This window comes from Perognathus longimembris, chromosome 17, assembly GCF_023159225.1.
Source record: "Perognathus longimembris pacificus isolate PPM17 chromosome 17, ASM2315922v1, whole genome shotgun sequence".
NCBI lineage: Eukaryota > Metazoa > Chordata > Mammalia > Rodentia > Heteromyidae > Perognathus > Perognathus longimembris.
The window spans coordinates 42,022,408-42,045,612 of NC_063177.1; the positions used below are offsets into that span (position 1 = coordinate 42,022,408).

Consider the following 23,205-nt stretch of genomic DNA (forward strand, 5'->3'; position numbering starts at 1 on the left):
TGTAGCTTAGTGCAGTAAAAATGTCACTCCCATCAGTAATTTCTGGATGCTCATTCATGAGTCCTGAGTAGCTAACATCATTTTTGTCGGAATATTCTCTTTCTGGTTCAATAGTCAGCTCTGTGCTTATATTCTTCTTCCGGGATTTTAACACCTTCATGAATGTTCCTTCTGGGTTCCCTATTGATGCTTCTTCAACTGTCAGGAAGGAACAGACTGCTTTGTAAGGGTAGATCAATAGTTTCTTCTTCCTCCCACATCATAACCCAGTTGAATATGTTCAGAGTCAACAAAGATTTGAGTTTCACATACAAGGGAAAATAATAAGAGCAAATATAAGCCTCTGAAATGGTAACAATTAAGAGAGATTAGGCAAACCTTAACAAAGTGGTTACCCACTCAGAACATCTGAGTACATAATTTTGTGTGAAATACAACATCTCTCTTAGAAAAAACATGCCAAATGTCTAGTGCTCAATAACAGCCCAAGGCTGACAACAAATATTCATCCCCTCAGTAGCTTCCCTGTAGAACAGCCATGCCACTCTATATGCAGATTCCACAAACCCTGTCATGACACAGCTGCAGAAGGAGCACAGGCTTCTTCCCACCCACAGGCAGTCACGACAAAGCATGTTGCTCAGGATAGCAAAGGCAGAGATGCTAAGCCAGAGGTCTCTCTCCTTTTGATACAGGTACTCAACTGGACTTGTTATTCACCTACCTTTCCAGTACCTTCACTTTAGCTCTGATTCTGTATGTCCTGCTTCCCTAATAGTAGGCGTTACGCTATAGGAAAGTAATTTGAACAGGTGGTTGTGGTGTTTTAAAGCCAGTATTTCTGGTTCATGTACATTATGTAATCATTATGAAATCAATAGAGAAACAATAATTCTGGATAAATATGACTAGATCTTCTAAAATGTGCAAAGGAAAAGGCTATACTTTTGTTTTGCATAACTGGGATTTGAACTCATGTCACTGAATTGAGAAGTATTTGGCCACTGGAGCCCCACAGCAGTGTCCTTTTTGCTTTAATTATTTTTTGTTGGGATATTGTGTCTTTGCCCAAGTTGGCCTCTATCATCAGCCCTCCTGTTTATAGCTTCCCACCTAGGATCAGCGGCACTGCTACCACCATTGTCTTACTGGATGAGGTGGGAGCTTGCTGAATGTTTTCCCAGGCTTGCTTGGAATCATGGTCTCCGTTATGTGTCCCTTCTGAGTAGCTGTGGTTATTGGCATAAATCACAGTGTGGGCTATGAAAGCTACTTTTCATTTCAAACACTCCAGTGTCACTGGGAAGCATCCAAAGCACCAGAGAACATGAACATTTAGGGTGTCTTCCCATGCTAAGGAGAATTAAAATAGTTTTGTTGGTAGTAAGGGTCACCGAAGGAGTTTAGATTATGGAATAGGACCACTGACCTCATGTTAGACAAGATAAGGGATTCACGATTTGGGCATGAGACCTTTCTGAACTAATAAATTCCTCAGCTGTAAAACATGAAAACTCTTCTCTCCCCTCTCTCTTCTCTGCCTTCTCTCCGGCCATGGATCACCTCAGCCATAGGCTAGCAGTTCGGTAATAAACTTTCTCTCCTGCCTGAATACCGCATGGTGTTCTCCTTTACCGGCTACCTACTTTAAAAAACCGAACAGGCCCCTACTAACAAAAGTGGTTATACATAAGCAAAGTGAACAATCTAGGGGAACAAAAAGGGAAAATCAGGACCCCAATTATGCTGGGGACTCATCTCCAATTACCTACCGGAAAACAGAAGCAGAGCTATGGCTCAAAATGTTACAACACTAGTCTCGATCTCAAATCTTCGGGACAGCTCTCAGGCCCTGAGCTTTAGCTCCATGACCTCCAAGGGGGGAAAAAATTTATACTTAAAAAAAAATTTAAAAAAAAACATGAAAACTCCTTGTTTGCCCATCACTAATAGAGAAGATGATATGATGATATCACTGATAAAGACCATGGCCTAAGTGAAAATGGTTCTGAAAACGAAACAACATAGTATTTTTTTTCCCCAGTCCCGGGCCATGGACTCAGGGCCTGAGCACTGTCCCTAACTTCTTTTTGCTCAAGGCCAACACTCTGCCACTTGAGCCACACTGCCACTTCTGGTCATTTTTGACATATGTGGTGTTAGGGGATCGAACCCAGGCCTTCATGTATACGAGGCAAGCATTCTTGCCACTACTCCACATTCCCTGCCTAAAAACACAGTATTCTAAGTAGCAGTGTTTTATGACATATTTTGTACTGCATTACCAGTGAAACCTGCATTCAAGCTACTGTATTTCATATCAGTCATGTTTTGGCAGTCACAAAGTTCACTGTAGTAATATACAGAAATAATGCATGAGAATATCTGAATGTTTCGTAGATAGAAAAGGATGAGAATGAAGCCAGTTCAGAATTGCACAGTCTAGGGCTGGAAGAGGCCTTTGGTTGACAAAAGCTAGCTATCAATTGCTAGGTAAAGAATTGGAAATTCTTAGAGTCCAAATACAATATCTCTCATATACCTTTTTAGAAAGATTTAAAAACAAAGCAGAACCTAGCTATACCTCTCACAGAAGCAAAGAACATTTGAGACTCAAAGCATCTCACAGTCTGCCTGGCACCATCTGAATAAATGATCATTGGATGCAGAGCATCAAGCAGAGACCCCATGACACCGAGAGTAGCCTGTGGTTATCTCCCTTTCTTCTTCCATTCTCTTCTTTGGTTCTTATGTATTTAGACAATTAAACCATTGAATTACACAATGAATACTGAAAGCATGACTATCAGCAAGGAAACAATTCAGAAATGTAGACAGATTAACTGGATAAATGAATCAAAACCATTATTAGTTTAGAAACCATCACTGGGGAATAGTTAAAAGTGAAACAATAGATATTATACACCAGACTCACGGCAGTGTGTGTTGTTTGCCAGCAAGGCACTGTCACAACGTAGCTTGACTGTCTTGCAGATAACCTCAATATTGTTTTTAAATTGGCAGAGGCAGCTGGCCATAGTGTAAGGCAAGATCCTGTAAATGGAGACACCAAGAATTAAGTTCACGGGGATGTGGTTACTGAGTGATAGAAGCGCCAGAGCCAGGCCATTAACTCCATTTTCCTCCTCCTTTGTTTTAGTTCTTTTACGGTTAGTATAAAGGTGATACATTGAGAGCTTATAATTAAATAAGACCATGGACATTATCACCTCTTCCCTCATTCTTTGCCAGTTTTTCCTTCTTATCTATCCACAATTGCTATAGTTCAGTTTCATCATAATGTCTAAGGAGTACTGCTGCTGCCTGTGCTCACTCCATAAATTTTTTCAGTTGTACAGAACACAGCTGTTGAAGAACATGACCTGGATAATTGAAGAGGAAATTTGGTAAACTACTGCTCTAAAACATTGAAAACAAGCAGGAAGGAAGAGAGACATGCCCAACAGAAGGTTTAGCACAGGAGTGGATGTGGTTCTGACTCAAATCAAGATAACAGATTAGAACCGAGAGATCTAGCTTTGTAGTTTTTCTCAGAAGCCGGTCCTGTCAACTCAGAGGCCTCCGAGTTTTGAGTGCACAGGAAGGAAGAATACTTCTAAAAAGAGTTTGCAAAGCCTCCAACCTCAGCATTCCCTGCCTCAATTTCTGTTTGGGAGTGGTAAATACTAAAATTTACACTGGGCTTTTTACACTACATAGATATCCCATACTATGTGCTCAGAATAGAAAGGATTACATTGGCCAAAAAGAGACAATGTGAACACATAAAAAAATAAAAAGACAGGGAGCAGTGGCTCATGCCTCAAATCCAAGCTACTCAGGAGGCTGAGATCTATGAATCAACATCTGAAATTTCCAACTGGACAGGAAAGTCTCTAAGACACTTACCTCCAACTAAGCACTAAATAAGCTGGAAGTGGAGCAGTGGCAAGTGGTAGAGTACTAGCCTTGAGAAAAAAAAAGAGCCCAGCCACTGAGCTAAAGACCCAGGGTGTGTCTGTGCGTGTGTATACATTCTAGACATTAACACACACACACACACACACACACACACACACACACACACAAAGAATAAGGAGGGCTAGGTATGCAACTCAAAAGTATTTGAGGTTCTAGATTTATTCCTTGCACTACACATGCAAATAACTAAATTGGTAATAGGCCAGGAGAGAGCAATAGAAGGGGAGACATGGTTCACAAAGAATACTCATGGGATGAGAATATGGCCTAGTGGTAGAGTACTTGCAAAGCTCTGGGTTCATTTCCTCAGTACCACATATATACAAAAAAGCGAGTGCTATCCTTGAATAAAAAGAAGCCAGGGACAGTGCTTAGGCCCTGAGTCTAAGCTGCAGAACTGGCAAAAAAAAAAAAAAAAAGAATCCTCATGACTCATTCCTCATTCATGTAACTGTAACCCTTCTGTATATCAATTCTACAATAACAATCAAAAACCTGAAATGAAATAAAAGAAAATGATAATAGAGTATCAATAATATAAAAAGGAATCCATTAATCCATTGTGATACTTGAAAAGATAGGTTGCTCTCCTGGAATACAATTATACAGCCTAATCAATATAGAGGAATGGAAGAATTCGAAAAATCGCTGGGTGCCAGTAGCTCACCACTGTAATCTTGGCTACTCTGGAGGTTGGGATCTGAGGGTCATGGTTTGAAGCCAGGCTGGGCAGGACAGTTTGTGAGACTCTTATCTCTAATTAACTACCAAAATACCAGGAGTAGAGCTGTAGTTCAAGTGGTAGAGCACTAGTCTTCAGTTCAAAAGCCCAGGTCCTGAGTTAAAGCCCCAGCATGAAAAAATGTCATTTTGTGACCACCATCAATAATCATGATAGGGGCTGGGGATATGGCCTAGTGGCAAGAGTGCTTGCCTCACATACATGAGGCCCTGGGTTCAATTCCCCAGCACCACATATCCAGAAAACAGCCAGAAGTGGCGCTGTGGCTCAAGTGGCAGAGTGCTAGCCTTGAGCAAAAAGAAGCCAGGGACAGTGCTCAGGCCCTGAGTCCAAGCCCCAGGACTGGCCAAAAAAAAATAATAATAATCATGATAGGATAGTATTAGACACATTAGTCTTTTGCCCTCCATATCTTGGCGAACACTTACACTCCATCTTGTGGGTGGGCCCCTTGCTTGGGACCAATTAGATCATATGAGCAATGTTCAAATAGCCTGCAGACAGGATTGGATATGCAGAAACCATCAGTTAACAATGTGTTCTGTGACACCCAGCCAGTGTCCAAGAGGCTGGCAGCAATCACACATAGCCAGAGAGAAGGAAGTGTTGGCCTTCTGCCCAAGGAGTGCAACTTCATTGCCAGAAGGTCATTTCAGAAAATAAAGGATCTAGCTTCTGCTGGAAGAGAGTTGTGATTACTGAGTAGTGACTTTACACTGATTACTGGCAAGCAGATCACAGCCAGGCAGGCTTTGGGGGTAAGCCATCATAAAGACGGTCTGGAAACTAAGAAACACTTGGTAACTAGAGAAGGCTGGGATACCCAAACTGGCCCGGGTCACAGGCTAGAATCAGAGGCAAACAGAGAGAAAGAGTCTGAGCTCAGGATTTAGCAGTTGGCAGCAACTTCATTCTCCAAGGCCAAGACTATAGAGTATCAGTTTACAATGATGCCTAGCAAATCGTCTGTATGACGGCAGTTTGTAGGAGTGAGCCAAAGAGGCTCAGAGATTAGAGACTACAGTAGTGACATTTTAGGGACTGTGTCACTTGGCTGTGCAATTTTGGCAGAAGAAAATGGAAGTAGAAGGATCAGGGCAAGATTTAGAGCAATTGCAATCACATTGACTGCAGTGGGACATGTTAAGGGTTTTGTGAAGTGACAGAAGCCAAACACAAAAGGCTACACATTCTATGATTTCATTGATAGGATGTTCCAGGAAAGGTAGAACTGTAGTTCCAGATATGAGTTTGGAGGTTTCCAGGGGTGGTGGTGGGAGAAGTGGACTTACTGTAAAAGGCCTGATGGCCTTTTGCAGGTGATGGGAACGCGGTAGTGGTTACAGCTATGCAAACTCATGAAAGTGCACGCTGAAAAAGTGTGACGTTGAATACATGAAAATGTCACCCCAGTAAACCTGACCTAAGACCGTAATAAAACAAACCTGAAAAAACAAAGTGACACAAAGCTAAAAACAATTAACTTACAGTTTTTCCAATGTAAGGGTCATCATCAGGACATTCTCAACTGTTGTAAGTCGCACTTGTGTCATTCCTATATCTCTGCAGGAGAAAGCCAGATATTCGTGAAAATTCCAGCTCAAATATTGTGTTCTTTTTTTAAAAAAAAAACTAATTAATTTGTTTTGTTTTGTTTTGTTTTGTTTCTGCCAGTCCTATGCGTGAAATCAGGGCCTGAGCACTCTCCCTGGCTTCTTTTTTTCTTTTTTTGCTCAAGGTTAGGACCCTACCACTTGAGCTACAGCGCCACTTCTGGCCTTTTCTATATATGTGGTGCTGAGGAATCCAACCCAGGCTGTACACCAGGCAAGCACTCTATCACTAGGCCACATACCCAGAACCCTCAAATGTTGGGTTCTTAAAAGACATCATTCAAGGTCATGAGGTTCTTTTTTTTTTTGGCCAGTCCTGGGCCTTGAGCTCAGGGCTTGAGCATTGTCCTTGGCTTGTTTTTGCTCAAGGCTAGCACTCTGCTGCTTGAGATACAGTGTGACTCTGGCCCTTTTCTATGAACCTACGGTTTCATGTATAGGAGGCAAGCACTCTTTCCACTAGGCCATATTCCCAGCCCCGACATGAGGTTCTTTTAATCTGATTCCCTAAATAAAAGTAATTCAGATCAAGATTGTCGCTGAAAATAATTTACAATGTTCTTTTTAATTGAAAAGACTTTAAGATACCCTTTACATAGTCAAATTATTGATCTTTCCTTTTTATAAGACCAATATCTTTTTGTTGTTGTTGTAGTTTGGGGGGCTTGAAGTCTGGGCCAGGGCACCGTCCTTGAGCTGCTTAGCTCAAAGCTGGCGCTCTACCACTTGAGCCACAGCACCACTTCTAGTTTTCTGGTGGCTAATTGGAAAGGAGTCTTACGGTCCAGACTGGCTTTGAACTGTGATCCTCAGATCTCAGCCCCCTGAGTTGCTAGGATTATAGGCATGAACCACCAGTGCCTGGCCCAGTATCTTTTTTCTTACCATTATTTTAGCATTTGCACAGTACAGTCACTATCAGTTTACTTGTGTTTTTCTTCATAAGAGAATGTACTATTTCTTTCTCTTTGCTTTCTGGGAAAAGTGGTAGTTCTACAAGTGTTCATCCTTCTGGCTGTTTTCTGCACTATAAATACTTTCTTAGTTCTCTCCTTTATCAATAGCAATTTTATTCATTACCTATTAAGTAAAATTATGACTTTCAACCTGGGTGCTGTTGTCCCATGCCTGTAATCCTAGCTACTTAGGAGGCTGAGAGCTGAGAATCAGGATTGGAAGCCAGCGTGGGCAGTAAATTTTGTGAGATTATCTTCTCCACTAAACTGTGAAGGAAAATATCTGGAAGTGGAGCTGTGGTTCACATTGTAGAGTGCTAGCCTTGAGCAAAAGAGGCTCAGGGACAGCCCCCAGGTTCTGAGTTCAAGCTGTAGAACCAGCACCAGAAAAGAAAAAATATGACTTTCATAGGCTCACTGAAAAATGTTTAACCTTTCAAAAACCTAATCAAGGAGAACAGATATCATCTCAAGACCCTTAAGATTATTGAAATACTTACAGATATCTTAATGCTGGCAATTTAAAAAGATAGGAATCTTCAACAGCTGTTAGAGGATTACGGTTCAGAATTCTGAAAAATGCAATGGAATTAAACAATTCAACATTTTCCATATGCATTACTCTTCATGAAAAGTTTATATTCATTTATTTGGTTTGAAACTTTTAGGTTAAAAAAATCTGTCTTTACTCTAAGTTCCACTTACAATCCATAAAGCATACTTCCTTTTGAAACTGCCCAGGATTCTAGAAAAGAGTATGGAGAAGAGAAGGGGTATCGAAATAGAAAATGCTTTGAATGGCAGTGACTACCCAAGATTCTAGTCCAAACCATAAGTGATGACCACATCCAGAAGCATGCAAACCTCTGTGCACCTACAGTTCTCAATAGAAAAGCAATGCTGGGCTGGGGATATAGCCTAGTGGCAAGAGTGCCTGCCTCGGATACACGAGGCCCTAGGTTCGATTCCCCAGCACCACATATACAGAAAACGGCCAGAAGCGGCGCTGTGGCCCAAGTGGCGGAGTGCTAGCCTTGAGCGGGAAGAAGCCAGGGACAGTGCTCAGGCCCTGAGTCCAAGGCCCAGGACTGGCCAAAAAAAAAAAAAAAAAAAGAAAAAAAAAAGAAAAGCAATGCTACTGAACTGGTATGATATGGTGATCGATCCTGCTCTTTACAGCTCTGCTTCACAGACATTAGAGCAGTTAGAAGCAAATAGTGTTAACCTCATACATATCAGAGCAACCACTGGCTTCCATGACAGAGCTCATTTGAAAGTTACTTGTGTGATGTCTTCTATGTTCCAGGACAAAGTTCAGAACTAGGGAAATAGAACCCGGCACTTGTGTGACTTAGTCATACAAGTCTCCTAGCCATATGAACCTTATTTTGTTCCCTCGTTTGAAAAGATAATAAATAATTTTGGGGCATCTACCCAGAACATCACAAGTTAGCATAGGTAAAGACACTTGCACATTCATGTTCTTTGCTGCAGTACACAATAGCCAAGTTACAGAAACAGCCCAGATGTTCTTCAGCAGATGACTAGATCAAGAAAATGTGGTACCACACACAATGGAATGTTTCTCATCCATTAAAAAGAGTAAGATTTTGTCATTTGCAGGGAAAATGGATGGACCTAGATAAACATCATGTTAAGTGAAGTAAGTTACTCTCAGAGAGACATATCTCACAAGTTTTCTCTCACTTGCAGATAGTATATCTAAAATACAACTAGGCATGATAACAAATACATAGCTGAATGCATTTTTACACATACATATACTGGCTAAAGGAAGGCGTCATAATTCCTCTGAAGTACTATTCATCAAAACCAATACCATTGAAATGGAAACAAGCTTTGTTTTGTTTTGGAGTGGGGACACAGGAATGGTTGGAGGAAGGGTGAGTAAATGCAGTCATTGTATTCAGTATACACAATGTGAAAAATAAACTATGTAACTTTTGGTGGTGGTTGGAGGGGGAAAGTGGGGGAGAATGAAAGAAGGAAGGGGTGGCATTGTCAAGAAGCACTGTACTCATAACCTGATATGGACCTGAAACTTCTTAGTACACAACTACTTAATAATAACAATAAAATACTTAGAAAATGAATGGATCCTAAAGACATACATTTGAGAGTTCTTATAGTCCCTATACCTAGCTTATTAATAAGGATATTAGGTTTTCAATATACAAGGTTTTAGTTAACATGCTTATCTTCTATACCACTTACATCTGGTGTAAAAACGGCATTCCATGCCATGCCTGGAATGTTCCAAAGCTCAGTTCTGAGATTAAATTGCAACCAAGATTTCTGGAGAGAGAGAGAGAGAGAGAGAGAGAGAGAGAGAGAGAGAGAGAGAGAGAGAGAGAGAGAGAGAGAGAGAGAGAGAGAGAGAAGCCAAAAAGAAAAAAGATATAAGCCAAAGAAGGAAAAAAGATTCAGAACATTTATGGTTTCACAGTGATACTGATTTTTACATACAATGAAACATTATGCTCTTAGTTGCCCATGCTTTAGAGAAATCTTCCTGTGGACAATACTGGTTTGTGATTTACACATTCATATTTACACATGAAGTCTCAAGTGACCTTCATTTATGGAGAAGAGTTGGGTTTTGTTTTTTTACTTAAAAAAAGGTGCTTTATTCACTTCAATGGTAAATTTATAAAAAACTAACATATCTTGATGTATCCAAAGTTATAATTTATATTAACACAATTAGCAATGGTGTGTGTGGAGTTCAAAGTGCATACCAAAGACTCAAGGGATTCACTAAGATTAAAAAAACCACAATGCCTTGAATAGCATAATTACAGATAGATATTATCTAAAATTTGCAAATGCTGGTTTTACATCTTCCCACTACTTCAAAATCTCATTGATTTAATTAACTTGTTTTTACTTAAAAAGTGATTCTGTACTTTTGAGAACAGGTTTTTATATATCCACTCTATTGACATTTTGGGCAGCACAGTTTTTGCTGTGGCGCCTTGTCCTGTGCACTGTAGGATACAAGTAGGACACCAGCATCCCTCTAGACCTGTCTGCCCACTAGACGTCTATAACATATCCACAGTTGCCACATGCCTCCTGGTTACATTCCATTGGTGAGAACCACTGCTTTGCAATGGTTCTGTCTGACTTATGATTCTCATACTCATCGTTGCTAGTCTAAAAAAATTTCCTATATTTTTAGAGTAACGTTTCACTAGCAAAATTTTAATTCTAATTCAAAATGAGCTGATACATGTGATATAATGCAGTTCTATTTGCAACTTACACAAACTTCAGAAAAGGCAATGATTCAAATGTACGTCTTTCAATAGACTGTATCTTATTGCAGGACAAATCTCTAGAAAAGAAAGAGGAAAATACTGCATGCTAAATCTATCAGATATCTAATGAGAATGAATAAATAGTAGACTTTAGGACACATAATATTGAATACATATCAATTATTTCTAAGTGATAAATCTTTGCATTTGCACTTACTTAATCAAGTAAGTCTGAGCATGCCTGGAAAATTACACCTTTTTATCATGGTCATCATCAATGAAACATATAATTATAGATACTCATGGATTCTGGATAATCTTTCATGATAGCAAAACAGCAATTACATAATATTTTGTAGTCTCAGAAAATTTAATTTTAGATCTAAAGTTTTAAGCTCTGTATATAACATGCTGGAAAGTTCTATATATTTCTACATATGTTTATATATAATATGTAAGATATTCATTGCATATTTGTTATATGTATAATATGTAGGCCTGTATTGGGACTTGAACTCAAGGCCTCGCACTCTTGCTAGGCTTTTTCATTCAGAACCTAGTGCTCTTCCACTTGAACCATACCCCACATTCAGCCCTTTGCTGGGAGTATACCTTTTCTGTACTTCTGCTGCACTGTGGTTTGAGCATTTAAGCCCATGAGTTTTTAGAGGGTAGGTCCCTGCCTTAATCAATTTGTTCTCCAATCTAGGCACAGTCAATTTTATCTCCTCTTTATTGGTGAATGATGATGATAGACATGCCTGTGTGACATCAATAGCTTGCGATGTATTTTATGGTAGGAGAAGCAAAAGAATGCTTTCATGGAGAGTTTTCTTGTTTGTATTCTTCTAACTCATGTTTGGAAGGTTTGAGAGCCCAAGTGGCAGAAAGGCCCCCAAAAGTCAATATAAAACTGGTCATCAGGGCTGGGGATATAGCCTAGTGGCAAGAGTGCCTGCCTCGGATACACGAGGCCCTAGGTTCGATTCCCCAGCACCACATATACAGAAAACGGCCAGAAGCGGCGCTGTGGCTCAAGAGGCAGAGTGCTAGCCTTGAGCGGGAAGAAGCCAGGGACAGTGCTCAGGCCCTGAGTCCAAGGCCCAGGACTGGCCAAAAAAAAAAAAAAATAAAAAAAAATAAAAAAAATAAAAAAAAATAAAAAAAAAAACACAAAAAAAACTGGTCATCACCTTAGAATCTAGAAGGGTTGTTAATTCAAAGAATTATTTTTTTGTGTTATATAAATCTGATATTCTCTTTTATTTTTGCAAGAATTAGTGAAATATATCTCATTAGCATAGGATGCTAATTAATGAAAACATTAATAAGTTTAGTGAAGAATGGATCTTTGGATCCCATGGACAAAGGGAAGAAATGAGGCAAAAACATATATACGTATGTATGTATATGATATGTATATGCATATACATACACACACACATATGGGTTTTTGTTGTTTCTTTTGTGCCAGTACAGGGGCTTAAATTTAGGGCTTGGATGCTATCCCTTACTTGGATACTGTTTCCTAGCTCAGGGCTATTGCCCTACCACTAGAGCACAGTTTCACTTCTGTGCATGTGTGCATGTGTGTGTGAGTGTGTGTGTCTGTGTGTCTGTGTGTGCAAACCTGTGCAAGCCCATCCTGGTGTTGGGGCTTGATTCTAGGTTTTGGCCACTTACCTTAGATACTTTCTCTCAAGACTAGTGCTCCTCCACCACTTAAGCCACTTCTGGTGGTAAAATGAGTCTCATGGACTATACTGCCCCAGCTGGCTTTGAATCTTAATTCTCCAACCTCGGCCTCCTGGGTAGCTAGGATTATAATCATGACCCATCCCCCCTGCACCAGGTTAGGCTGTGCATTTTTTAGACAATGTTTCTATGAGTATCAGCAATTGCTTAGGTTCTATTACCATTTTCTCAGTAAGGACAGTTTGTTCCTTATCTATAAACTGCCTGTATAATTAAACGGATAAGGAATAGTATGTTTATTACTAGAGATGAGCTGAGATAGACACAGACCTACACAACTGCAGAATTTATTGCTGGGAGAGATTTCAGTGATTAATCTGAATATATTTTATGTGTAATTACTCACATATATTGATGTAATAAAGTTACTGACTTACAAGTATTCAAGGGATAGGAGGCCTTCAAATGTATCCTTATGTAATTCAGTGAGGCGATTTTTGCTGAGAATTCTGGAAGATAAAAAGGTTACTTCTGCTTGTAAATTCATCCAGCTTTGGGGAATATATTGACTAGAGAGATAACTTAAGGGACAAGGAAGGATATCAGTTGCTTTTTCTTTTAAGGCTGTCATTTTCTGTTGCCTACACTGTATGGTGGCATAACTTTTTTGAGGGCAATTAACATTTCATGTCTACAGAATGATTTGTCTAGGTTCACAAAGAAGTATGGATGGATGGGGATGTTCGTTGTAACCACGAACACCACAAGCTAACTGGGCATGTGCTAAACAATCCTGTAGGAAATACTAAATAAAGCATGAGGTATCCACACTATGGAATATTATGCAGAAGATGAAAGGAATAGGATAATCCTCTATGTATATACAGGAAAGTTAAGATAACAAACAAAGTATGAAATGGAAAGACCAAGCTACAGGATATTATCATTAATATAAGAAGTGAAAACCCAGTAAGAAAATGATACCACGAACCTATTCAACTTTGTATAAAGAGAGCAAATTCATATATAAATGTCGTAAAATAGTGCACGAGTGCGTGGGAAAATAGATCTTTCTACTATATTCTTAATTCGGGTATATTTTTCACTGTTACTTCATTTGTATCCATGAGGAATGTAAGCATCCATCACTAGTACAATAGAGAATAATTTCAGCCTATCATCATCACATACTTAATTCAAAGAGGGTCCCTGAAACTTTATTTTGCATGAGAGCTCTAAGGCCTCCTCATGCATGCAAGACAAGCACCCTGCCACTTAACAATACCCTGAGTACCCATTAAGCTTCAAGTTGAAAACAATTGCAGAATTTCAGTCAATAGAACTTGTTTAGGATGTGGAGGGACAGTGGCATTTCTCAGAGCTATTCTCTTCAGATTTCTGGACCGAGCGGGGTCCAACAGTACAGTGTTGCATTCATATTTGGAGAGAATATACTCACAGTTTCTCAGTCCAACAGTACCATCCCCATATATTTTCATCAATATAAGAGATATCGTTTCCTTGGAAATTCCTATGGAGAAAAAGTTAAGTAGGAAAAGAAAGATCAGAATAAGAAAGTCATTGTAACTTCAAGGGGCATAATAAAATGCAGAAAACCCTCAACTTTTTTCTATTTTATGAAGCCATGAGCTGCCCACATTTGCTTATATCTGACCACTCAGTGATACCCAGGAGAGGAAACTCTATGAGACTCTTATATCCAAGTAATCACCAGAAGACCAGACATGGCACCTTGGCTTAGAGTGGTAGAACCTTAACCTTGAGTAGAAGAGCTCAGGGACAACATGCAGGTCCTGAGTTCAAGCCCCCTTGTTGATCAAATCAACTAAAAAATAAAAAGAAAACAAATGTGAGTTGAAAATGGTTTGTGCCAGTCTTGGGCCCCGAACTTAGGGACTTCTGTCCTGTCCCTGAGATTTTTTTTCTCTTTTTGCCAGTCCTGGGCCTTGGATTCAGGGCATGAGCACTGTCCTGGCCTTCTTTTTGTTCAAGGCTAGCACTCTGCCACTTGAGCCACAGCACCACTTCTGGCTGTTTTCTATATATGTGGTGCTGGGGAATTGAACCCAGGGCTTTATGTATGCAAGGCAAGCACTCTTGCCACGAGACCATTTTCCCAGCACCCTGAGGTTTTTTTGTTTTTTGTTTTTTGTTTTTTTTACTTAATGGTAGTGTAGTAGTCTACTACTTACAGTATTTTGGTAGTAAATTTGAGATAAAACCCTCATGAACTTCTGACCAGGGCTGGCTTTGAATCATGATTCTCAGATCTGAGCCTGATCAGTAGCTCAGATTACAGATGTGAGTCAACACTGCTTGGCAAAAGCACATATTTAGTAGAAGCTATTAAAATGCTTGGTTCTCCAATCTGTCCTTATTCTTGGTCATAACTCTCCTGCTCAGTTTATATATACTTTGTCTGGTAGTGAGGTAGAGGAGATTTAATTCTGCTCATCTGCCTAGTGGATTTTTCCATTCAACTGCAAGCCTTCTGTTTACCAATAAAAATATCCTAAACTGAACTTTTTTGTCATGAACTGACTTTCTTTCCTAACTGCTATGTTTTTATCACTGTCATGTTCACTCTGGACAAAGTGTGGAGTCCTGTTTCATACACTCACGCCCAATTTTTTTCAGTTCGTGATTCCTCTCTGTTCTTCCTTTTAGAGAAGGCTGCAATTTTCTAATCTCAATGAACTTCTGTGACTCACTACCTTTTTGGACAAAGGTAGAGCAACCACAAATAAAAGCATGGATAATGGATACAATACAAAGAGGAGGACAAGTAAAGACAAGAAGTGAAAAGTAAAAGTCAGTTGGGCATGGGTGCCTCATGCCTGTAATCCTAGCTATGCAGGAAGCTGAGATCTTAGGATTGCAGTTTGAAGCCAGACCAGGCAGAAAATCACTGAGATTCTCAGCTCCATTAAGCACTGGAAACCAGAAGTGACATTATGGATTAACGGCTTAGAGCACTAGTGTTGGGCAAAAGAGCTCAGGGACAGTGACACAGGCCCTGAGTTCAAGCCGCACGACTGACCTATAAAAATAAGAAAAAAGTAAAAGTGGATATCACTTAATATGGATTGGAGAGAGGAGGAAGACCTTGAGAACAGAGTGTCAGGCAGAATTCCCAGCACAAAGGAGCTAAGGTGATACTTGCAAGACAGTAAAAAGTTGCTTCTTGGGGTCGATATCTGGCACAGGAACTTGGTGGAGTCTCTGCATTGGGCTGAGATCCACACATGACAGTGTCCGGTCTTGGCAGTTACAGAGTTCACATACATTGGTGTTTAGAACAGCATTCTGTTCAGAATTCACAGCTACAGCATTTTCTGTGGTGGGACTTGTTGAGATCCGCAGTTCCAGACTCAAAGGTTTAACTGTCACTTGAGTCAGGGTTGGATGCTGAGTCTGAGACTGGTATGGTGGTGGAGGGAGAGTTCCATCTACACTACTCTTCATGATGGTACCAGGCACAGTCTTTGTAGTTCGTGACATTGGCTGAGATGTTGGAGGTTCAGCCACAGTTGGATGTGGCTGTGGAGGGTGAGTTGGTGTCTTCCTGTGAGGTTGAGTTGGAGTCCTCCTGCGAGACCACGTTGAGGTCTTCCACAGAGGCTGAGCTGAAGTCTTCAGCACAGGCATGCTTGGGGTCTTCCGCTTAGGCTTACTTACAGTCTTCTGCAGGGGTATAGATGGCCTCTCCTCCAGATTCTGAGTTGTGGTCCCCGGGCGATTCTGAGTTGTGTTCTCCTGGGGATGCTTAGTTGGGGTCTCCTCCAGAGGCTGAGTTGGGGTCTCCTGGGAATGCTGAGTTAGTGTCTCCTGGGAAAGGTGAGTTGGGGTCTCCTGCAGAGGATGAGTTGGAGTCTTCTGCAGATGCTGAGTTGAGGTCTCTTGTAAAGGCTGAGTTGGGGACTTTTGCAGATGTTGATTTGGGGTCTCCTGCAGATGCAGAGTTGGAGTCTCCTGCAGATGCTGAGTTGAGGTCTCCTGTAGAGCCTGAGTTGGGGTCTCCTGCAGCTGTTGAGTGGGGGTCTTTTGGAGATGTTGGGTTGGGGTCTGCTGCAGATGCTGAGTTGGAGTCTCCTGCAGATGTTGGGTTGGGGTCTGCTGCAGATGCTGAGTTGGAGTCCCCTGCAGATGTTGAGTAGGAGTCTTGTGAATAGTCTGGGTTGGGATCTCCTGCAGATGCTGAGTGGCAGTCTCCTGCACGTATTGACTTGGAGTCTCCTCAGTATGTTGAGTTGGGATCTCTTGCCCATGCTCAGTTGGAGTCTCCTGCAAAAGCCAAGTTGAAGTCTCCAGGAGATGTTGACCTGAGGTCTCATGAAGATGCTGAGTTGAGGTCTCCTGCAGAGGCTGAGTTAAACTCTCCAGCAAATATTGATTTGGGGTCTCCTGCAGAGGCTGAGTTGAGGTCTCCATCAGAGGATGTGGTGGAGTCTCAGGCCAAGTCTGAGTTGGGGTCTCTGTCAGGGGCTGTGTTGGAATTTCTGGCAGGGGCTGTGCTGAGGTCTCCTGAGGAGTGTGACTTGGGATTTCTTTCAGAGGCTCAGTTGGGATCTGCATAGTAGAATGAATTTTACCCTTTGTACTAGGTTGTGAAGTTCGGTTTCCATGCGGAACTTGAAGGGGAAATGTCACATGAAGAGGAGCTGTAGTCTTCTTAGTGGAAAGAGAATATTCAGCTTCAGAAGTGGGTTGTGAAGTTGAGGAAAGCAGCAGGCCCATTGCTTCAAAGGTGAGCTTGTGTGTTACTGGAGTCCAGGTTGGAGTTGGACCTATAATGGATAATGGGGCTTGGGATGTGAAATCATTAGGTGTTGTTGAAAGGTCACTTAAGGTCTCCTGTATGCTTGGAGAAAGTCCAACCTCCATATTGGATTCTGGAGTTAGGGTAATTTCCATATCAAAAGATTGAACTGTGACTTCAGTCAGATCTGGATGCTGTGACTGATTCTTATCTGGGTGTAAAAGGGTTACCTCAGGGTGTTTTGGAGGAGTTTTCTTCAGATATGAAGATTGTTCATGTTCTATGTTGGATTCTGGAGTTAGGGTAATTTCCACATCAAAAGGTGGAACTGTGACTTCAGTCAGATCTGGATGCTGAGACTGATTCTTATCTGGGTGTAAAAGGGTTGCCTCTGGGTGTATTGGAGAGGGAGCTGTTGTCTTCATCAGAGATGAAGATTGTTCATGCTCTATATTAGAGTCTGGAGTTACTGTAACTTCCAGGTCAAATTGCTGAAATGTCACAGTGGGCAATGTTGAATGCTGAGTTTCATTTTGACCTCTTATTAGAACTGTCAGCCCCTGATATTCTGCAGATTGTGAAACCATCTGGGTAGGGGGCTTTGGAGGCTGACTTGGGGCCTCATCTACTGTTGGAGGAAGTTCATCTTCAACAATAGCCTGTCCAGTTACAGTCAGTTGGATGTCCACAGGTTGAACTGTCACCTGGGCACGCTTTTTTGTGACCTTAGAATGTTTAGCTATAGTAGAGAGTTCTGGAGTAATTGTGAGTTCCATGTCAAAAGGTTGAGCTGTGACACTGGGCAATACTGGACTCTGAGTCAGATCTTGATCTGGTGTGGGAACTGTCATCTCATAATGCACTGGAGCTAGGGTCACCGGCTCAGGAGGAGGCACTGGAAGCTGAATTGGACCCAGAACCTGCACTGAAGAAAGTTCTATGTGCATTGGAAGCACTGGAGAGGGTTCTACCTTCTCAGGCACCTGTGCAGGCTGAGATGAAGCCATTGGAGGAGCATTTTCCTGCTTCTGGGAAACTAGAGTCTGAGTTGGACTCTCTTGCTGGACTGAAGGAGATTCAACCTTTTCAAGGACTTTAGTAGGGAGACTACACTGGGTTGGAGAAAATTCAACTTCTTCATTAGTGTCTCTAGTCTGTGGGGTTATGGTCAATGCGACATCCACATGTTTCACTGTGGGTTTAGGTGAATTGAGTATATTATGGCTTTTGAACATCATTTCCAGATCTATAGGTGAAAATTCCCAAGCATCTGAAGACGGAGGAAAAGTATAGTCCATACTGGGTATTTGCTGGCTGCCTGGAAGTTTCACATTCTCAAGGGGTTGGGGGAGCACAGTTGTGTTCTCTTGTTGGCCTGGAGAAGGTTCATCAGGAAGCTCTTCAGGCTGTGGTGAGATTCCTGGATAGACTGGAGATTGTTCATCCACTGCAGGGGGTGTTGGCTGCTGAGCTGTGACCTGGTTCTGGTCTTTCAAAGGACCAGACGGTTCAGAGAATACAGATGACTGATCAGGGATCTCCTGTTCAGGTGAGGTCGTAATCTCAACAGCATTCATCTGTGGAGGTTTAATAGTATTGTTCTGTAATAGTGCAGGTGGAAGAGGTTCAGAAACCTCATGTTCTGGAGATGGAACTGTAATTTCATTAGGAAGCTCTGGAGGCTGAGCTGGCACCTCCTGCTGGGTTGAAGGAGGCAAATCCTCCTCAGAAGTCTGTGCATTCTCTGCTGTGGCTTCCTGTTGGGTAGAAGGCTTCTCATTTCCACTAGGTCCTGGAGCTGGAGGTAAAACCACTTCAGAAGGCTCTGGTGGCAGAGTTGGGGACTCTTGCTGGGTTACAGAAATTCCCATATTGTTTATTGGACCAGAGGGATAACCTGGAGCCTCACTGGGGATTGGAGAACTCCCCAACTCAACTGTTGACTGTGGTGTTATGGTAATCACCACATCTGGAAGTTTACCACTCACACTGCCCAAGTTTGAATACTGAGATTCATTCAGACCTGGCGGTGAAACTGTCCACTCATGATGCTCCGAAGACTGAGCTGGTTGTTCCTGCTCAGTTAGAGAAGGCTCAAGCTCCCCATCATGCTGTGAAGCCTGAGCTGGGCCTTCAGGCTGTATCCCAGAAGGCTGATTCTCCCCAAGAGACTCAGAAGGCTCAGATGCTTGCTCCTGCTCGCCTAAAGAAGCTTCTACCTCTTCTCCATAACCTGCAGGCCCAGCTGGAGCCTCATTGTGGGATAGAGAGGAATCAATCTCCTTGGTAGGCATGGGAGTTATAGTAACTATCACATCTGGAGACTTATCTGTAACATAGGAGGCATTGGCATGGTGAGCTTGGACCTCCCCTGGAGACTGAACTGTCAGCTGATGTTTTTGTAGACTTGCATCTATGCTCTCCATGGAGGAGTCTGGAGCTTGAACATGAGGCTCCTGCTCAACAGGAGCTGTGACTTCCTCAAAAGGATTTTCAGGCTGAGCTGGGGCTTCTAGTTGGCTTTCAGCAGGTTCTGCAAACTCTGGGAGCTCTGAAGGCTGAGCTGGCACCTCTTGTTGGGTAGATGACAGTTCTCCCTCCTGAGGGCTCTCTAGAGGCTGGCCTGGGGTCTGTTGGTGATTGGGAGTGGTAAAGGTAATCTGCACATCCACATGATGAACTGTGACATTTGGCAATTTTGAATGCTGAGTTTTATTGCTGCTTGGAAATGGAATACTTCCATCTTCTTGCACAGATGACACAGCCTCCTCCCTATGGAGCTGTTGGGCTGGGGTTTCTTCCGGAGCTCCAGGGGACTGGAGCTTCTCAGGAATCCCAGGGTTCTGAGTATGGGTCTGCAGCTGGAAATCAGAAGATTCACCTTCCTCAAGGGGTTCTGGAGGTTCATCTGCATTCACTTGGGCTTTCTCAGGTACACTATCAACAGAAGCCACATTTATACTTGTGTGTAGCTGAGATTCTGCAAATTGGTTTTTACTTCCTACCAGAAGCTCAAGTACTTCATGTATTTGCCGTCTCTTCCGAAGTAGCCTAGACCAAACTAGATCCTTTCTCAGGTTCTGGGGTGAAACAACTACTGGTTTAACTTGTGAACGCTGAGTATACAGAGGTGGGGAAAGTATTTCAAGTGACGGGTGGGCTGAAGCCTCAGCTACAGCTGTACTATGCATGTTACTTTTGAGTGGCTGAGGCAGAGGTCGGGACTGGTTGTGATCCTCACCTTGTACTGGCACCATCTCTGGGAGTTTGTGCTCCAGATTCAACTTGTCTCGCAGATCTTGATGAGAAGCAGAAAACTGATCTGACCCAGGAGGTAGCTGTCCAGCAGAATCTGTATTGGGCAATGTAAGCAAACTGTGAGTCGGCTCCTGATTTCCAGCGAACATCTGAGATGGATCAGAGGATCCTAGGTCATCAAAGGCTCCCAGGTCCATCTTGTGGTTGAGCATGGTTGAATGCTCAGGTGAGATGTGAGAAAAGGGTGAAAACCCGGGCTCAGTAGTTCCAGGTGGATCAGAATTAGGCTGAAACCAATTGTGGGCCCACTGTGATATTGGCCTGGCTTGAACTAACAGACATAAATGTAGCGGTATGAATAACACCTTCGCAGCAAAGGCATTTATCAGGGACATCGTAGGCAGAAAGGACATTGTAGGCAATAGGGACATGGCATGCCAAGTCACTGCTAGTAGCAAGAGACAAAGAATTATGGTTGGTTCTTAACTGGGGCCCGGGGATCTCTGCCCCGCCCCTTGTTTATGACATGGGTGTTTATGAAACTGACACCTTTGTTCATAAAAAGAAAGCCTTAGGCTTGGGGATGGCCACAGGACTTTCCCACAGGGCCATGACCTGATCTCCTCTTCCTAAGAGCAGGGCCCACCTGTTCCTGCAGAGCCCCTTCTCTACAGCTAGGCAGGATTTGGGCTACAAACTTGGATGTCCCCACAGGCCAGCAGCTGATGGGGTGGGGCAGGGCAGAACTTCCCTAGGAAATCACATAGTGGGATTTCTGGCGCTATGCAGAAATGCCAGTCCAATTCTGGGAGCCTCAAGTCCTTTTCTTCCATGCTTAAGTCTGATTTTCTTCCTCCCCTTGGTAGTAGGCTTCCTGGAAAATAAGTAATACAGTTAGGGTGTTGAGCCTGAGAATACACGTTATGATTATTTATCCCACAATGTTGTCATTTGATCTAACATTTCATCACTTGTTCCATGATTGATAATCCACCACTCTGTTAGCTGACTTCACCACAGAGTCAGTGATGACTACAAAATTTCTGCAAAAATTGTTGGGAGATGGAGGGCAGCAGGCTATTCGTTGAGTGTGAACATTGATTCTGAGAAACCCCTCAAATTGGCATGGGAGAAACACCCCATTTCACCTTGTCTGAACACAGTCTTAAAGTAGTCATGGAAGGTTGCAACCAGAGATTATACCAAGTAACTAATATATACAATGCAATTTTCCTTAAAGCAGGAAATTAATTTGATTTTACATAAGACACCATGACACATTAGGGATCATAAACAATCTAGAATGATTGATTGCCTTTCACATAACGGTTTTTGTGCTGGTTCATATGTTTAGCTGGTGCCCTACTACTTGAGACACACTTCCAGGCTGGCTTTTTTTTTTTTATTGACACGGTGATGTATAGCAGAGGTACAGTTACATAATAAGGTAGTGAGAACATTTCTGGTCATATTTGTTACACACTCCATTATTTTTCTTTCCCTTCCCTAGTTCAGGTAAGCATATATACAATACCCAGTGTACCAAAATCATATACAGTAACCACATGGGGAACACCAAGGGAAATTCACCCAGTACATTAAACTTGATGACAAAAATAAAACCCTCATGTTTCCCTCTCTTGGAGTTCACCCTGCTCAGCCTCATCTTATACAATCATATGCACTTAGCTGTTGAGCTACTGTGATCCTCAGTTAGGTCTATCCTAGACCTTTTTATGTTTGTTTGGCAATTGTTTGGTTTTAGATACACAATGCAAACTCGCTGACCCAAACATGGAAAATCCATCCGGAAATAATTTTGCTAACCTGCAGACCTGATCTCCACTGTTCTGCTCCAGCCCCCGCAAACAATCATATATCAAGGTTTTTGAGACAAGAGTTAATAAAGTCCATACTAGCTTGTACATATGAGAGGAAACTTGTAAGATTTGTCTCTCTGACCCTTACTTAACATGTTTATCTAGGTCCATCCATTTCGCTGCAAATGACAAAATCTTACCCTTTCTAATGGATGAGAAAAAATCCCATTGTGTCTAGGTACCACATTTTCTGGATCTAGTCATCTGCTGAAGAACATCAGGGATGTTTCTGTAACTTGGCTATTGTGTGTACTGTAGCAAAGAATATGAAAGTGGCAAGTGTCTTTAACTATGCTGACTTGGGATGTTCTGGGTAGATGCCCCAAAATTATTTATTATCTTTTAAATGAGGGAACAAAATAAGGTGCACATGGCTAGGAAATTTGAATGACTAAGTCACACAAGTGCCAGCTTCTCTTTTCCTAGTTCTGATCTTTGACCTGGACGATTGAAGATGTCACACAAGTAACTTTCAAATGAGCTCTGTCATGGAAGCCAGTGGTTGCTCTGATATGTATGAGGTTAACACTAATTGCTTCTAACTGTTCTAATGTCTGTGAAGCAGATCTGCAAAGAGCAACATGGATCACCAAGTCCTACCAGTTCAGTAGCATTGCTTTTCTATTGAGAACTGTAGGTACCCAGAAGTTTGCACGCTTCTGGATGAGGTCATCACTTATGGTTTGGACTAGAATCCTGCCTTAGTCTCTGCTATCCAAAGCATTTTCTATTTTGATACCTCTTCTCTTCTCCATACTCTTTTCTAGAATCCTGGGCAGTTTCAAAAGGAAGTATGCTTTATGGATTGTAAGAGGGACTCAGAGTAAAGACAGATTTTTTTTTAACCTTTTCATGAAGAGTAACGCATATGGAAAATGTTGAACTGTTCAATTCCATTGCTTTTTTCAGAATTCTGAACCATAATCCTCTAACAGCTGTTGAAGATTCCTGTCTTTGTAAATTGCCAGCATTAAGATATCTGTAAGTATTTCAATAATCTTAAGGGTCTTGAGATGATA

The 23,205-nt window shown here is 41.9% G+C and overlaps 3 protein-coding genes across 6 annotated transcripts in view; 1 reads left to right on the plus strand and 2 right to left on the minus strand.

Moving 5' to 3' along the window:
* The window catches only part of LOC125366145 (leucine-rich repeat-containing protein 37A2-like), a 408,609-nt gene that overhangs the window by 330,009 nt on the left and 55,395 nt on the right, over positions 1 to 23,205 (plus strand). The gene's annotated exons all lie outside the window — the stretch shown is intronic.
* LOC125366146 (RAD52 motif-containing protein 1-like) overlaps positions 1 to 23,205 on the minus strand; it is a 243,380-nt gene that overhangs the window by 203,149 nt on the left and 17,026 nt on the right. The window contains exons 4-7 of one of the 4 annotated variants that reach the window (XR_007213792.1): positions 9,528 to 9,608; positions 7,998 to 8,037; positions 7,793 to 7,864; positions 6,216 to 6,286 (exon numbers count right to left, since the gene is read on the minus strand). Coding sequence is in view for 1 of the 4 variants with exons in the window: in XM_048366625.1 (XP_048222582.1) it covers positions 6,248 to 6,286; positions 9,528 to 9,608 (120 nt within the window). In the remaining 3 variants the exon portion in view is untranslated. Of the gene's footprint in view, positions 1 to 3,015; positions 3,055 to 6,211; positions 6,287 to 7,792; positions 7,865 to 7,997; positions 8,038 to 9,527; positions 9,609 to 23,205 lie in introns of those variants that run through there. The other 3 variants (XM_048366625.1, XR_007213794.1, XR_007213795.1) reach the window with 3 other exon arrangements.
* The window catches only part of LOC125366284 (leucine-rich repeat-containing protein 37A-like), a 195,349-nt gene that overhangs the window by 20,366 nt on the left and 151,778 nt on the right, over positions 1 to 23,205 (minus strand). The window lies entirely within an intron of this gene.